Source organism: Molothrus aeneus, chromosome 5 (assembly GCF_037042795.1).
Source record: "Molothrus aeneus isolate 106 chromosome 5, BPBGC_Maene_1.0, whole genome shotgun sequence".
NCBI classification, from domain to species: Eukaryota; Metazoa; Chordata; class Aves; order Passeriformes; family Icteridae; genus Molothrus; species Molothrus aeneus.
Window position 1 is genome coordinate 64,211,041 of NC_089650.1, and position 15,349 is coordinate 64,226,389.

The following is a 15,349-nucleotide window of genomic DNA, read 5'->3' on the forward strand; positions in this document are numbered from 1 at the left end:
ACTAAAGGTTTTCCTTCTGAAATCCAAATCAAAATTTGCCTATGCCACCCTAAGGTTCCAAAAACGCAGGACTATCATGAAACTTACCAAAAATAAGCCTGTGTTAAACACTAAGAAAGATAAAAGATCAAATGCTTTGATTACTAAAAACATGATGTCAGCACTTTTTGAGCCAGCAGGGCAGCTATCTTGACTTCCCTGAGCTACTGATAGTTCTTGTAAACATCTCATGACCTGGAGCAGCACCTTAGAAAGTGCAGAATTTCCTATGGCTTCCAGAAATACATAGAAACACCAAGGAGGCCACTTGGGTTGGATCTACTCAGTCATAGTTTAAGTAGGAAGTAGGAGCAGCAGTGTGGATACAGGATGTGGATAATAAGAACAGTGTGGGTATCTCCTGATGCTTAGCATGGAGTCCCACCAGGAGAGCAGGGAGCACAGGGGTACCTGGCCTGCCCCAGGGCTTCCCAAAACACTCCCTTGGGATGGAGAGACAAGACCCCAGCTCCCTGGGCTGCAGCTGATGGCTCAATCAATCCTTCATGCCCCACACAGGTCCCTCTATCTGACCCAACCCCAGGGAATCCCAGAATGGGTCAGGCAGGAAGGGAGCACAGGGCTCATCTGCTCTGACCTCGCTGCTCAGGCAGGGCCATGCCAGAGCACAGGGCACAGGGATGTGCCCAGACACTTCTGGAATATCTCCAGTGAGGGAGACTCCACAGCCTCTCTGCACAATCTGCTCCAGTGCTTGGGCACTGCACAGGACAGAAATTCCTCCTCATGTTCAGGTGGAGCTTCCTGGGCATCAGTTTCTTCCCTTTGCCCTCTATTGCTGGGCACCACCAAGCAGAGCCTGGTCCATCCACCCCCTCTTTAGAGATTTATATCCATTAATAAAGTCCCCTCTCAGACATCTCTTTTTCCTTCCAGTACCTTAAGGGAACTTGCAGGATAGATAGAGCAAGACTATTTACAAGAGATTGTAGTGACAGCACAAGGGGGAAGGGGTTCAAAGTCGGTTTAGATAGATATTAGGAAGAAATTTTTTCTTGTGAGGGTGGTGAGGCCCTGGCACAGGCTGCCCAGAGAAGCTGTGGCTGCCCCATCCCTGGAGGTTGGAAGGGGCTTGGAGCACCCTGGTCTATAGGAGGGTGTCCTTACCCATAGCAGGGGATTGGAACCAGAAGATCTTTAAGGTCCCTCCTAACCCAAACCATTCTGTGCTCCCCGAGGCTTAAGAGGCCCAGCACCCTCAGCTCTTCCAGTCCCTTAACACGCTCGGAGCCCTGCACTGGACCCGTTCCAGGAGCTCCATGTCTCTCCGGAAGCAGACACAGCACTCCAGGTGAGCCCCGGCAGGGCTGAGGGGAGGAGCAGGATACCCTCCCTCGCCCCACACTCCTCCCAGCCGCTCCCACACGCTCCCCTAATGCCCGCACCGCCTGTCCCAGCCCCCGCCGCCCCTCACCGCCCACACCTGCGGATGGTGACTGCCTTGAAGAGCGGGTACCACACGGAGAACTGGCAGTGCGCCACCTGCTCCTTCTTCATCCTCCTCTTCCTCCTCCTCCTCAGCGCGGCCGCTCCCGGAAGCTCCCGCTCCGCCCGGAACCTCCCGCGCAGCTCCGGGCGCCGCCCGGCGCCATCGCCGGCGCACAGGGCCCGGCCCCGCCCCGCCGCCTCAGCGCTGCCCGGAGCCGGCGGCGCCCGGAGCGTCCCCCGGCGCTGCCTTCGCTCTGCCCTGCCCAGGAGTGGCTGAGTAACGCCTTATCCTTGTAGGTTCTGCTGTCCTCCCTGTGCCCGCGTGTGCCCTGCATGGAGCTGTTTCATAGATGTTAAGGGGCTGGAAGGGATCTTAAAGATCATCCAGTTCCAATCACCCCTTGCCACGGGCGGGGACGCCTCCCATGAGACCGGGTTGCTCAAGGCTTTATCCGACCTGGCATCCACGGCTCCCTGGGCAGTCTGTTCTGGTGTCTCACCACCCTCACAGTAAAGGATTTCTTCCTTATTTCTCACCTAAATTTCCCCTCTTTCAATTTGTACCCATTACCCCTTGTTCTATTACTGCAGTTCTGATGAATAGGTCCTTTCTGGCTTCCCTATAGCTCCTCCAGGTGCTGGAAGGTGCTCTGAGGTCTCCACACAACCTTCTCCACTTTCCTCAGCCTTTGTAGGGGAGCTGTTCCAGTCCTTTTATCAACTTCGTGGCCTCCTCTGGGCTCGCTCTGACAGCTCCATGTCCTTGTAGTGTTTGGGACACAGAACTGTGCACAGAGCTCCAGGTGGGCTCTCACAAGAGCAGGGGAGAGGGGCGGAAGCTTTGGATGCAGCCCCGAGCTCACACTGTCAGCTCGTGTTTTTTATCAACCACTATTTCATTTTGCTGAGTCCCAAGTCAGGCATTAACAGAGTAGAATGGGGGATATATAAGCCCCGTGGTTCAGCTGTTGTGTCCCCTGCATGGCGTTGTTTCCTCCTGTGCCCTCACATCTGCAGTCTGGGGATGTCTCCCCTGTAGCCTTGATATTTTCTGAAAAATCCTTTCCTAAGGATTTTTCCTCCTGAGAAGCTGAGAGGCTCAGGAACAAAATGTAAACAGTGATTATCTGCTGCTGTGGAATGCAACAGGTGGATCTGGGATTTGTCTCATGTGGTTGTTTCTAATTAATGGCCAATCACAGTCAGCTGGCTTGGACAGAGAGTCCGAGACACAAGCCTTTGTTATTCATTCTTCTTTTGCTATTCTTAGCTAGCCTTCTGATGAAATCCTTTCTTCTATTCTTTTAGTATAGTTTTGATATATATATATCATATAATCATAAATCAAGCCTTCTGAAACATGGAGTCAGATCCTGGTCTCTTCCCTCTTCCTCAGACCCCTGTGAACACGGTCAGACTCCCCAGCTGTGTGACACCTCAGCTGTTGGGAAGTTTCATAACACCATGGGGCTGCCTCTCACCCTCTTCTGCTTCTGGGAGAAAATCCTTGTTTGCTTTGCAGTTACTTGCCCATGTTTTATTTGGCACTCGGTGGGTCATCCATGCTTCCAGATACCGTGATAAAAATGAAACATTCTCCCCCTACTTTTCTCCCTCCCCTCAACTTAATTGACCCTAAATTGATTTTGTTTCTAGAGTCATAACACTAAAGTGCAGGTAACAAGTTTAAAGTACCTTAGGAGTTTTAAATGTTTATCTTCAGTTTAGATAACTCAGAGTGCTGTTGGTTAAATCGTGCATAAAATGTTGTCAGTGTCTCTTTTGCACATTCTTTATAGGAAAATCTGTATTTCGTTTGACCTTGACCTTGAATTTGCCATGGGACCCCCATTGCTGAGCTTCTATTAAATCTGGTTGCTGTCAGCTGGAATGTGTATTTGGATCAGAGAATGTCTTCTGAAAAGTGATTTAGGAAAGCTAATCCATCTATCTAAGTATGAATATTGAAGTATTGTTCTGATATCTTGACTTCTCTCTCCAACTGATTCACAGATCTCGGCTGGCTTAAGATTTTAACTGCTGGGAAGGATAATTTGGGAACTGTAGAATGGCTGGATGCTGCCTTGAAGGAAGCCACTCAATAAAGAAATAAGCAATGGGAATAAAGTTACATGTTTTATAAATGGCATGGCTTTTCGGGACAGAATTTGACCAGAGTTTTGAAATAAATGGAAGAAGTAGCGTGATTTGCCAGAAGTACACTCTAACATTGGGCACAAAAACTACCAGACAAAGTAGAAAACATTTATTTTCCCCCATAATTGATAGTTTGAGTGCTGTTGATTTATGTTAAGGCAGCTGATAAATGTGAGCACTTTGACATATTCTTAACATTGCATTTATAACAATTAAAAAGGCGTATTCTTAGAGCACATGTAATCTTAAATCAGGTAGCCAGGCTGCTGTATCAGCTGCATTGAATTTTTAACTCAGATGAACTCATATTTATATGCAGAGTGAATTTTATGAGGTAGAAGAACTGCAAGACAAGGCATGTTCTGAAAGCTAAATAGGCCTTTAGAAACCTCACATTTTAGTGTTACATTTAATTTTCAGTTGCAGCTAATTTTGTTTATGAACAGGAGACGTTACCATCCTTGACAGCATGACTAACGTGAGATGCCAGAATTGCAGCCTTCGTTTAACCAAACAGTATTTCAGCTTTCTAACAGCAGAAATTCTCACTTCTGTGCTGCCAACTGAATCTGGACAAAAATACTGTTTTGGTGGAACTTCTAAAAATGTCACTATACATAGAGTTACTGCACCCACTTGTGGAGGAGACCCAAACTACAGAAGCTGGGCTAGATCAGCACTCCCCTCTCTTTGAGATGTTCACCCATTTTAGGTTTCAGTGATAATTCAAACCACTGAAACTGTGTATTTTTGTTGTTGTTATAAGTAGCAAGTCACTGCTGAATCTCTCAGGAGAGAACAAGCTGTTTTGAAAACAACTTCTGCCATGAGATGAGTATTTATTTTTATATGGCAGTATATATATCTGCCATGCTCTAGTATTTTTTTTTTTTCATGATACAGCTGTGGTAATCCACATTTGGGAAAGATACACTGATATTTGTGCAGAAGGATTGGGGTGATCAATGGAACAGGATTTCCTGTGAGGAGAGAGTAAAAGAGGAAGTAAAAGAGGAAGACTTTCCTGTGAGGGGAGAGTAAAAGAGCAAGACTTAGCCCAATCCAAAGACAACTTTAACAAGGCTATGGTTCACTCTCTACTCCTTTGATATATTTATATTGACAATGCAAAAGGCTATAATTCATCCCAAATGTAGGAGGTGAATTTGCTGTAGCTGGGTATGTAAGGCTTTTGTGTTTTTAAAGACACCACACAGAGCCTCCTTTGACTGTTTCTCCTGGGCTGTGCTTCTTTTGCCTGTGTTTGGTGGGAAGCTTCATCTTGTATTTGAGAGTCACAGCATGGGACATGGCCCTTGTCCAGAGAAAACTCTTCAATCCTAAGAGAGGGGAGTTCCAAACATTGGAACAGCTGACTGAACTGAAGTGGGGTAGTGGTAAGGTAGATAATAAAACTGTAGATTTGAAAAGGAGCTTCATTGCCTTAAAAGAATATTATAGAATTTTTATTTTTTTTTATTTTTTTAAGGAACAGAATTTGGTTTAACAGGTTAAGGTTTCTTTTCAAGACTTATGTTGCCTTAAACCAGTCTTCACATTTGACTTCTATCACCAACTTCACCTAAAACCACTTTCTTAAGAATTAAGAGAGAGCCTGCCCGTTGTACAGACCAAGGAAATTATTTCATGTACTTTAGTTTTACTCCTGCTGATAACCAGAAATATTTAGTCCTACCTGTTCCTTTTAGCTACTTTCTGCAAGCACATGTCAATCCAGTATGTAAGAAAGCTGATTGTTGCCCTTTCATGTTTCACTGGTGTGCAACAGATGTTACCACAAAAGAGATAAAGATGAAGTAAAAAATGAAAGTGCTGAAGTTGGGTGTGACTGAGAAGCTTTTCACACACTTTGGTGCTGTTCTTTGCTAGAGACCACACAGAGCCTTATTAATCCATAGCTGAAGTCATGGAAAGATTCTTTTTGACTTTTTGGAAAGATTATGACCGTCAATGCTATGGATGATTGAGATCTTTAAGATTATCTCATCTCATCTCTCCTGGTGTTTAAACTGATTTGTTTCTTGTCACTGCCTTTTGCTTATGGTTCATTATTATTTTCAGGATTTCAGTATTAAGTTAATATCAGAGATGGTTTCCCTGGTGTAAGTTTCTGTGCTGAAAGTGCCCTGTAGTTCCACAGTGACACAGGGTCAGTCTCTAATACATATTTTTCTCTGCTGTCTGCTGTGTCTTTAGGCTGGAACTGGATGGGGGGAATGCATAATCTCACTTTCCTGGGGATGCAGGCTGAGGCACAAGCTGCAGGTGCAGAGCCTTGCTTTGGGCACTTTTTAAATGGAAATTCTGCCTTTTGCATGGTGTTGGACACATCATTCCCAGTAAGAGACTCATGCCACGGTCACACCAGCCCCATGTGCTGCCCCATGGTTTTTGACCTTGTTTTTAGTGGAAGGATTGAGTCATTTACGTGTCTGTTTGTGATGGAAGCTGGAGGTAGGTTCTAGTTCTTATTTTTAATAGCAGACAGTTTTTACCACTGAAGTCCTCTTGGTATAAGGGGGCTTTGTTTTTTTTTTGGACTTTCACAGTGGAGTGCACAGTCCTGTTGTCCAGACACTGTTGACAGAGCATTTCACCCAGATCAGAATGCCACTATTTGAAATGCATTATTGTCTGTATGTGTGTCTGACATTTGAAGACACTTAACTAAGTGTCTTCAGCTGGCCTAGCTACCTGACAGCTGATAGGACTATTGAAATTATACAAGTCAGTGATCTGACCCAAATTTACATTTCTCCTTTGAATTATTTGGCTCTGAAATCACTGGGTGGAGCTGAAAGCATGAATTGAACATGCCATCACACGTCCCTGACTTCCTCCAACAAGCTATATTTGTTAATTTACGATGCAGAAATGAACCTTTTAACTTTACACTGAAAGCAAATATTGATTTTGTTTCATATATATCTGGACTTTGCACAGGAGGGAAAAAACCTGACATTGTGAAAATGGCAGCTGAGACATCCACAGAAGTTGCAAAAACAGCTAAACAGTCCGTGCTTAAGGAAGAGGTACAGCATGCTTGGGTTGGGCACTTTTTGTTGTTAAATAACAATTATTTGTGAGTTTGTGAGTGCAGAGTACAAAATGCTAGAGGGGCTGGATTTTCATAAAAAGGTAAAAAAAAAATTCTTCATGATTGTCAGAGAGTTTAAAAGGTGTGACATTCCTCTTTATTGAAATAATTATACAAATTATCAATAAGGAGAGAGAAATCTACAGAAATCTACAGTGTAGCATTATTTTAAGCTGCTTCTCTTTTTTTTCAGATTTTGCATCTGTTTCTTGTATTGTCTCTTCAGGAGGTTTTTCAGTGTTCAGAAATAATGCTGATATCTCTGAGAGACTTTACAAATTGGTGGGTTATGAAACTCAGCAACAATTTTCTCTTTCAAACAGTTTTCTGTTTCTTTAAGGTGGCAAAGCACCAAGGGTTGCTTTAACATTTAGGATTGTACCACGTTTGATGTTTGCTGAAAGGATTTGAATTTAGACAATTGCTGTTTCAGAGACATCAGTAAGGAAGCAGTAAGAATAATAGCAGTCCTAAGAAAGGATTCTGGAGCTACTTCATTCTTATTAGAAGCACCTTCACCCTAAACTGCCTGTATTTATTTCTGTTCCCTTTAAAGTGAACTCTTAAAAGTTAGTCTTTGGTGTTCAGGCAGGTTTGGCAGTGTCCTGCTCCTGCTGTAACACAAATGTGATTTCTTTTATTTGTTCTTCATGGAGTGAAAACACTCTTGGAATTTCTTTCGATTCCACAGCACAAGGAAAGAGATTTGTTTGTATTATGTCTTTTCTCTTAGGCATTTTTTTAATATGAATATTTCACAAGCATAAAGGATTAAATTTTTGTAATCTTTTGGGGTTTTCTATTAAGAGCTGGGTATTTTGCAGGCAGCATTTTCATTTTACCCTCTTTTGGTTTGGTTTTATATCGTTTGGTTTTTTTTTGTTTGTTTGTTTGGTTTGTTGTTTGGGGTTTTTTTGTAATGTTTCTTAGTTATTCTCTTTTTTAAACAATGTGCTCTTTCATATCACTGGAAATTTATTATTAGATCTTACATATTTTAAGCTGTTTACTTTCTTCAATCATTTTGTGGGCTTAATACAGAGAAGTATTTACTTTCTTTCTGCCAGTGGCTCTTATATCAGAAGTGGTTCTGTAACTGTGCAGTAACAGTGTGGTCTGATGCTGGATTATCTTCCATGAAAGTGGGAGCTGATCTTACTTTATTCTTCCTTTTTGTGGGAAGGCACATTCAGGCTGGTATAAGCAGATGTTTTTTGCCCATCAAAGTAATAGACAAAGAAATAAAAATAACTCATTTTAAAAGAAGTTACAGTAAAAGAAGCAAACTTCTAGGCTAATATCTAGGGATTTTTCTCTTTTAAATGAATAGCATCAAAGATGAGGAAACATCATAGGGAAAATAAACTCACTTAGCCCAGAAAAGGCATTTGGTCATAGTGTTAATGCCAAGCACTCATTCAGCAGCTCTGAATGAGTTAAGGGGCAGATATGTGTCACTAAAGGGCAGATATGTGTCACTCTCAGAGCTGCAGAGTACAGCAGTTACACAAGGGCAGGAAAAGCTTCAGGGTAGCTTGGTTTTCAGTCTTGCATGCTCAGCTTTTGGGCTGCTCTCTGCTAAGGGGGCACTCGTGAGCACCAGTGTAGCTGAAGTCTCTGGGCTGCACTGAGACCCTTCTGCAGCTGATATGTTACCCTTGCAAAATCCTACCAAAAAATTAGGACTTTGCAGTACATAAAATCTCACTGAATTCATCAAAACTTGGTTATAAAACCAAGAAAGATGTTAAGATGTTTCATGTTAAGAAAAGCTACTGTCTTGGGGTTATATTTTTATTCATATTCAATAATTTAGAGTAATTTTTTTTCTGTGTTAGCAACAGGAATGCTGTTGCACATTCCTGCATGTAGTGGGATGCTGAAATTTTTCTTCAAAAGAACTTAAAAAAATTGTGCTGTTTCTCCCAATTCTTTGGGATTAATTTTATAATGTATTTAACAAAGAATTCTCTATTTTAGGTAATTGTAGAAAGACAATGGTTGAAGCTTTCAGAAACAACTTACACTGATCCCTTTGGGAAAACCAGGTAATTGCCTCTCTGGTGTTCCAGATTCCCAATTGCACAGACTGGGCCCAGCCTAGAGAGATGAGCATTACAAACACATCCCTCCAGACAGGATGAGAGCTATTCACTGTGAGGTTCCTTCAGAGTTCCTGCTCTTCAGAGGGGAGAATCTTTCTCAGGCAGACGTGCAAGCATTGGGATTGAATTTGGCTCCTAAATCCTCTTGGGCACATTGGACTTGTGCTGCATTTCCAGTTCTTTGGAAGGATGTTACACAGAAGCAAGTTCCAGCTGTGCAGCTACTCTGTGACAATCAAGAGTCCATCCTGTGGCTTTTCTGGTTCTTCATTGTGGGCTCCTTCTTCCCTGCTGGTGGAGCTGGATTCTCCATATTATTGACAAATTAATGTCCTTAATTAAAATAAAATTGTATGTTATCATTTCTGTCCAATTCTTTTGTACTCTTTAGTTTTGCTGTGTTTAGGTAGGTGTTACAACATGCTGTTGTAACATGTTCCCTCCCCTTAATGTGTTAGATTCTGTACTGATTGCTCTCTCTAGTGCCTCCCACTTCATCAGCAGAGTGTCCTCTTAAAATTAGCAAGATTGGATTTTTTGTGTAACTAAAATGAACTATTTTCTCTCTCCCCCTTAAGTAGGCAAAAGAAAACTATACTATAGACATTTTATAGTGCCAGTGTATGACAGGGCCTGCCTATGGCCTGCTGCTTCTTACCAGGCCCCACTGTGTGATGGTACATTTTGCTTTAAGTGAAAGTAGCAGGAATAGAAGATGATTTATATATTCATTTGTGATTTTCTCTGTTTAAACAGAACTTGGGAAACTGTAAAGCGTACTGGGAACAAAAAGGGAGTTACAGCTGATGGTAAGAATTGGTGGCTTTTTCTCTTTGCATTTTTTCCTGTGAAAGTTCTTCTGATAAGCTGACAATGCAGATTTTGAGCTGATCTGTTCCTGAATGACTGAGGATGTGGAGCAGTGGCTTGGCAGAGCTGGCTATACCCTGAGCCAATGAAAGGCTAACTGAAGTGCTCAAGAATCAGAACCTTACTGGTGGCAATGCTTTCCCATGGTCACTTTGTTCACTTTAAAATGATGGAGCACTTCCTAAGACATCAGGGGTGCCCTGACACAGAGTAGCTCTCAAACTGGTGATTGGGTCTACTGTTAGGGGCCAAGGGGCTCTTTGGGACATGATTTAGAAATGGTGGGTAGAGAGTTCCCTACAGAGGCTTTCAAGCAGTTCTGGTAGGCAAGAGAGCCCTTCCCTGAGGCTCAGTCTTGCTTGGTATGTGTGCCTCTGGCTGGCTGGGGAGCTTTGAAGATCTTTCACCATGCATGTTATAAAGAGCTTAAATTCATCACTCAGGATTATGGAGCAGGCATCCAAACATTTAATGCTCAGAGTAGCAGTTTGTGGGTTCCTTCCAGATCTGGCACTAAAACCTCACTTCCATGTCCTTGTGTCTCCCGTGGCTGTGGTAGGTGTGGCAGTGATAGCAGTGCTGCAGAGAACCCTGCACTACGACTGCATTGTCCTGGTGAAACAGTTCAGGCCCCCAATCAATGGCTACTGCTTGGAATTTCCTGCAGGTCAGTGGCTGAAACATTGGGATGAGTCACTTATGGTTCAGTGTGTTTAGATGAGCTTGGAGTGTCAATCTTTATGTATTTTACAGGTTAGACTTGAGGATCTCCAAGGTCTTTTCCAATTTAGTTGGTTCTGTGATCTTAATGAAGCTGTGGCTGGAAAACCATGCTGAGCTCCATGTGCTATTCCAAAATAGGAATATTTGATAATCAAAACCAAAATAAGTTTATTTTAGCAGATTGGAGAAAATTCCCTCCACTTCTCCTTTCTCTAAGTGTCAAAGCATTTGGCTTCTTTCCCTCATGAGAATATTAATGCCATTTTTGGGGAAGGCATCATGATTCTGTAGATAATTGGATAAGGATGTGGGCAGCAGGATAATGAATCCAGGGATTGGAATCCTTCCTAACACTTATCCCTCTATAAAGACAGAGTAGTGAGGATGTTTCCCCTGTTCCATAAAGCTTGATTAGATCTCAGGATGGATATTACAGTTAAGTGGGAAGCTTTTAATTGTTTTTGTGTGTTATGTATCTCCCAGGCCTCATTGAGGAAAACGAGTCAGCAGAAAGTGCTGCGCTTCGAGAGCTGAAGGAGGAGACTGGGTACAAGGGGGAAGTCATTGAATGTACTCCAGGTCTTTGCTTTTCCTTATTTTTTCCTACTAAAGCTAATTCTGTCTTGATGGCTACTCTAAATGTCTGAAATGCTCTAAACCAAAGGGAAAATCCAAGCAGCAAAGCCTATGCAGATTAGCAGGGTAGTATCTCATGGCTGTAAAAGTGAAACTTTGGTCCTTGATGTGAATCAGTTGGTGAACTTCTGCCTGAAGTAAGTTTGATGTCTGTAGGGAGAAAATTGCTATTAATTAAGATCCTTTACACAAAACCCAATTGTTCAAGCTGTGATTTGGCATTTTAGTGTAAAGGTCTAAATTGCTGGACTTCTGTGAACTTAGTAAAAAAAAGCTGCATGATGCAGAGGTCACCCTTGTGTCGGCTGTGGGGATGTGACAGTACTTGTGGGGAGGTGACAGCACTCGGGTCCTCCAGCTGGAAAGAAGAAAGGAGAGTAATTGGAACAAATTCAGAGATCCTTTGGAACATGACTGTTCCAATCCTATGCTTCCTACATAAGATGAAATGAAGGCAAAATGAGAATCATAAATCAAACGAGAAGGTAGGTGAGGCAACTTAGGATTTTGAGGAAATATCATTGCAGTTGAGTCTTGTCTCTCAATTATTGGGTACAACTGCATGCTGGGGATTGGGAGAGGTTGGAGAGAGGTGATGGCAAAATTAAATTCCCACAGACTGAGGAAGTGTATAAGGGATAGTTCGCAGTAAATCTTCAGTCTGTGGAATGGAAAGTAAATTTGGCTGTGAAAACAACTCTTCCCAGGGATCTGTAAAAGAGCTGAGAATTACAGAAACATTACTTCTGAGAATTTGTGAAGACAAAGTTTTTGCTACTCTTACAGCACAAATGTATGCCAAATATATATTCTCCTATTGTATCAGATACATTTCTGTGAAGGCTTTTGTTAAAATGTCAAGGTGCCTGACTCCTGCTCTGGAAAATGAACCTCTCCATGTGCTTGTTGGCAGCTCTGTGCTTGGACCCAGGAATGTCAAACAGCACAACACACATTGTGAGTGTCATCATAAATGGAGATGAGGCTGAGAACACGAGACCTAAGCAAAACCTTGGTGAGTTTTGTACCATTTATTTGAAAATGTTAAGAAGATAACAAAACAATGGGTTTAAAACAATTAACCCCAGCACTTCATCTCTTCTGTCCCAGCTGATTTGGATGCTGCACATCCTTCCAATCACATCCTGCAGTCTACATGAGTGTGTCTTTGCTGAATCCACTGGGGAAACCCAGATGTGAAGTGTCAGCTGTTGCCACACTCACAATTCTAAAACATTTCAGTGCCAAATTTCAGTAAGGGCCATAAGCACTTGTGAACCTAGATACTGCTCTCAATTGTGGCTTTACTCTGGAAGTAATTGCAGTGTCACTCACAGTCAGTTAGTCATCAAATGCTTTTTAATTATAAACCTCAGTGTATTTCAACCCCTTAACCCACTACTCTTTTCACTTGCAGATGATGGAGGTACGTAATGTGACTGTGATCTCATTGACAATAAGGTCATGATTCTTCATATGGCAAGTTTTACTTGGAAAAAGTCAGTTAAAACTGGTTTTTATTTGTGCTTGGGTAATCTCCTGACCCTAATCAAATGTGCCTGAGGTTGACTTTGGCCTAGATGCAAATTCCTGAGGGGCATTATTACGTCAATTATCTTTCCCAGTATTGCACCTATAGCACCAGTATTTCAGGAAATACAAATTGCTGCCCCCCCAACAGCTGTAGGTCAAGCCCTAAAGACAAGTAATTCAGAGAGACAGGGGAGGGGTAAGCCAGCATAAATTCATCATTAACAAACCCTTTGAGATGGTTTGGTCTTGAAATGCATCTCCAACCCATTCCTGTACCAGGAGAAGCCAAACAAGTTTTCTTCAACAGTGTATTTTTCATTCTCAAAAGGGAGGTTTCTCTTTTGAGGATTCTCTTATCCTTCATAACTACCAGCTACACTTTTTCCCCCAACTGTATTTACAGCTTTTTTCTGCCAAGCGTGTTTTTTAGTGAGCCCAGTCACTGCCTTTCCCCTTTTAATTGATGTTTTTTTTTATATATGAAAGCTCACAATTTTTGGATGATGATGAGCATTAAATCAGTCTCCTTCCCCTTCTAAATTGCAAGAAACAGAAAATTGAGGTAAATTTCTTTACTGTTCACTAATTGAAGGATGTATAAACCTTTTTCTTCTCTCCTAGAATTTGTGGAAGTTGTTTCACTTCCAAAGAATGACCTACTGCAAAGGATTGATGGTAAGAGCTTTCTGACACATTAAATGCACTAACATGAGCTTCAAGAATCCCTTCTCAAGGCTCCTCCTTTCTCACCCTAGAATACATTATGTTATAAGTTAAGCAAAAAGCTGTGAGAGACCTGGCCAGGTATGTGAGTTAGTGATAGCAGGAGGAGTTTGCAGCGTCTGGAATGCTACACATCTTCATTTTAGCAAGGACTTACATTTCTGTAAAGGTGAGGTTTTAACAGCATCTCATGTTTTTTTTAATTTTCAGAGCTGGCAGCAGAGGAGCAGCTGGCAGTAGATGCCAGGGTTTACACTTACGCCTTGGCTCTGAAGCACGCAGCAGAAAAACCGCTCCAAGTTCCTTTCATGAAGTTCTAGAACTGGACAATGAGAAATTGAATTCAAAACTGCCCAAGCTGGATGGCTTAGAAGTATAACCCTTCTTGTAATCAAGGTCATTTGCTTTACTTGTAGAGCAAGAAAAGTGTTTGTAGTAATGATTCTGGTATTTTTATTTCTAATTATGTAACTGACAAAAAGCATTTCTTCTAACTCCTCTGTCAAGCCTTGACAGAATATCCATAATAAAAACACTGTTTAATTTTCAGAATGGCTTATTTCTCTCTAGATTCCTCTCTGCACTTACAGTTCAGTAAGATGCTTAGGTAACCGTGGTTGGTACTGTAACACCATGGTTCCAAAGGAGGCAGGGGCAGGAGAGGGAGTGCAGGTCTCTCTCACTCTCACAGCACTCACTCCTAGCACCTGGAGAGGCAAGAGCTCATGGTGGGCTGCACCTTCTTTATGATGGAGAGCAGAGGGGCTGGCACTGATTTCTTCTCTCTGGTGACCAGACAGGACTGAGGTTGTGTCAGGGGCAGTTTAAGTTGGATATCAGGAAAGGGCTCTTCACCCAGAGGGTGGGCTGGGCACTGGAACAGGCTCCTCAGGGCACAGCACTGAGCCTGACAGTTCAAGATGTGTTTGGACAATGCTCTCAGGCACATGGTGAGATTCTTGGGATGTCCTGCACAAGGCTGGGAGTTGGACTGAGTCTTGCAGGTCCCTTCCAACTCAAAAATCATAGAATTGTAGAATATCCAATTAAGTAGTAATTCTCTGTGACAGGAGCAGGGACAGCAGCACAGGAACTCTGTGTGCATGCTCTGGGTGAATTGAAATGGCAATTTCAAGAACTTTCTATGTTTCCTTCTCCCAGCCCTAACTAAACTACGCAGAAAGAGAAAACTGGTTTGTTTGGTCTAAAATAATGATTATGACACCACCATCTACCAGTGCAAACCAGAACTGTGCAGGCCTAGCCAGGGGATCCTGCTGAAGGTCTGAGGTCACTTATGTGCCCTGAGGGGGCACAGCCTTGCAGTTTTCCCTCTCCTGAGGACAGCTGTGTGTACCCAGGCTGCACCTTCATTCAGTCAAATCACTTCTTGGTACATCTTATCCCAAATAAACCTTCAGCATCTGCACACAGTGGGCTGCTACTAATTATGTAAACAGCCACCACAGCTGAAAGGTCAGGATCTGAGAGTAATAAACACACATCAAAATTAGTCCTGCCTCTGAAATAGATGAGAATGAGTGTGTATAATTAGGGAAACTTTCTGAAACAGAAAATTGCTTAAGAGTTTCTTACGTTCACAAACAACACAAAGTTTCTTTCAAATTAAGAGTGAGAGAAGACAGAAGAAATGTGACATCAAAGGGAAAAAGTGATTACAGCAGAGCAGATAAACTCAATGACTTTAAGGGGAGGAATCTTGGGATTTTTTTAAAATTGTGGCTGCTAAAAATTAATCAGAATTATGTTCTAGAAAGAAAAAAATAAACAGGAAGAAAGGGAGCCTTCTAGACCTATCTCCCTGTGGAAACCCAGAGCACTGGGAATATTTCCCTGTCTGCTCTAGGGTGCCCTGACCCCCAGGGGAGCACTGACTTTGACCCTCATCCATGGAGAAAGTTTCCCAGACTTCAAGATAGACTGGAATCCACAGAAGTTTGAAATAGATTATAGAGAGTAGTGTAGGTCTATCACT

At 42.5% G+C, this 15,349-nt stretch overlaps 2 protein-coding genes across 3 annotated transcripts in view; one reads left to right on the forward strand and one right to left on the reverse strand.

Moving 5' to 3' along the window:
* Positions 1-1,670, reverse strand: part of CDC123 (cell division cycle 123) — a 33,022-nt gene extending 31,352 nt beyond the window's left edge. Inside the window, exon 1 of one of the 2 annotated variants that reach the window (XM_066551001.1) lies at positions 1,484-1,670. In XM_066551001.1, coding sequence (XP_066407098.1) covers positions 1,484-1,557 — 74 coding nt within the window. In that variant the 5' untranslated portion in view covers positions 1,558-1,670. The remainder of the gene's footprint in view (positions 1-1,483) is intronic. The other variant, XM_066551000.1, reaches the window with a different exon arrangement.
* Positions 1,548-13,905, forward strand: NUDT5 (nudix hydrolase 5). The gene is made up of 10 exons (XM_066551003.1): positions 1,548-1,781; positions 6,610-6,698; positions 8,744-8,811; positions 9,625-9,677; positions 10,298-10,405; positions 10,945-11,040; positions 12,011-12,112; positions 12,515-12,523; positions 13,252-13,305; positions 13,564-13,905. Exons 2-10 carry the CDS (start codon positions 6,636-6,638, stop codon positions 13,671-13,673), a joined length of 663 nt encoding a protein of 220 aa, XP_066407100.1. The 5' UTR covers positions 1,548-1,781; positions 6,610-6,635; the 3' UTR covers positions 13,674-13,905.
* The last annotated feature ends 1,444 nt before the right edge of the window (positions 13,906-15,349 follow it).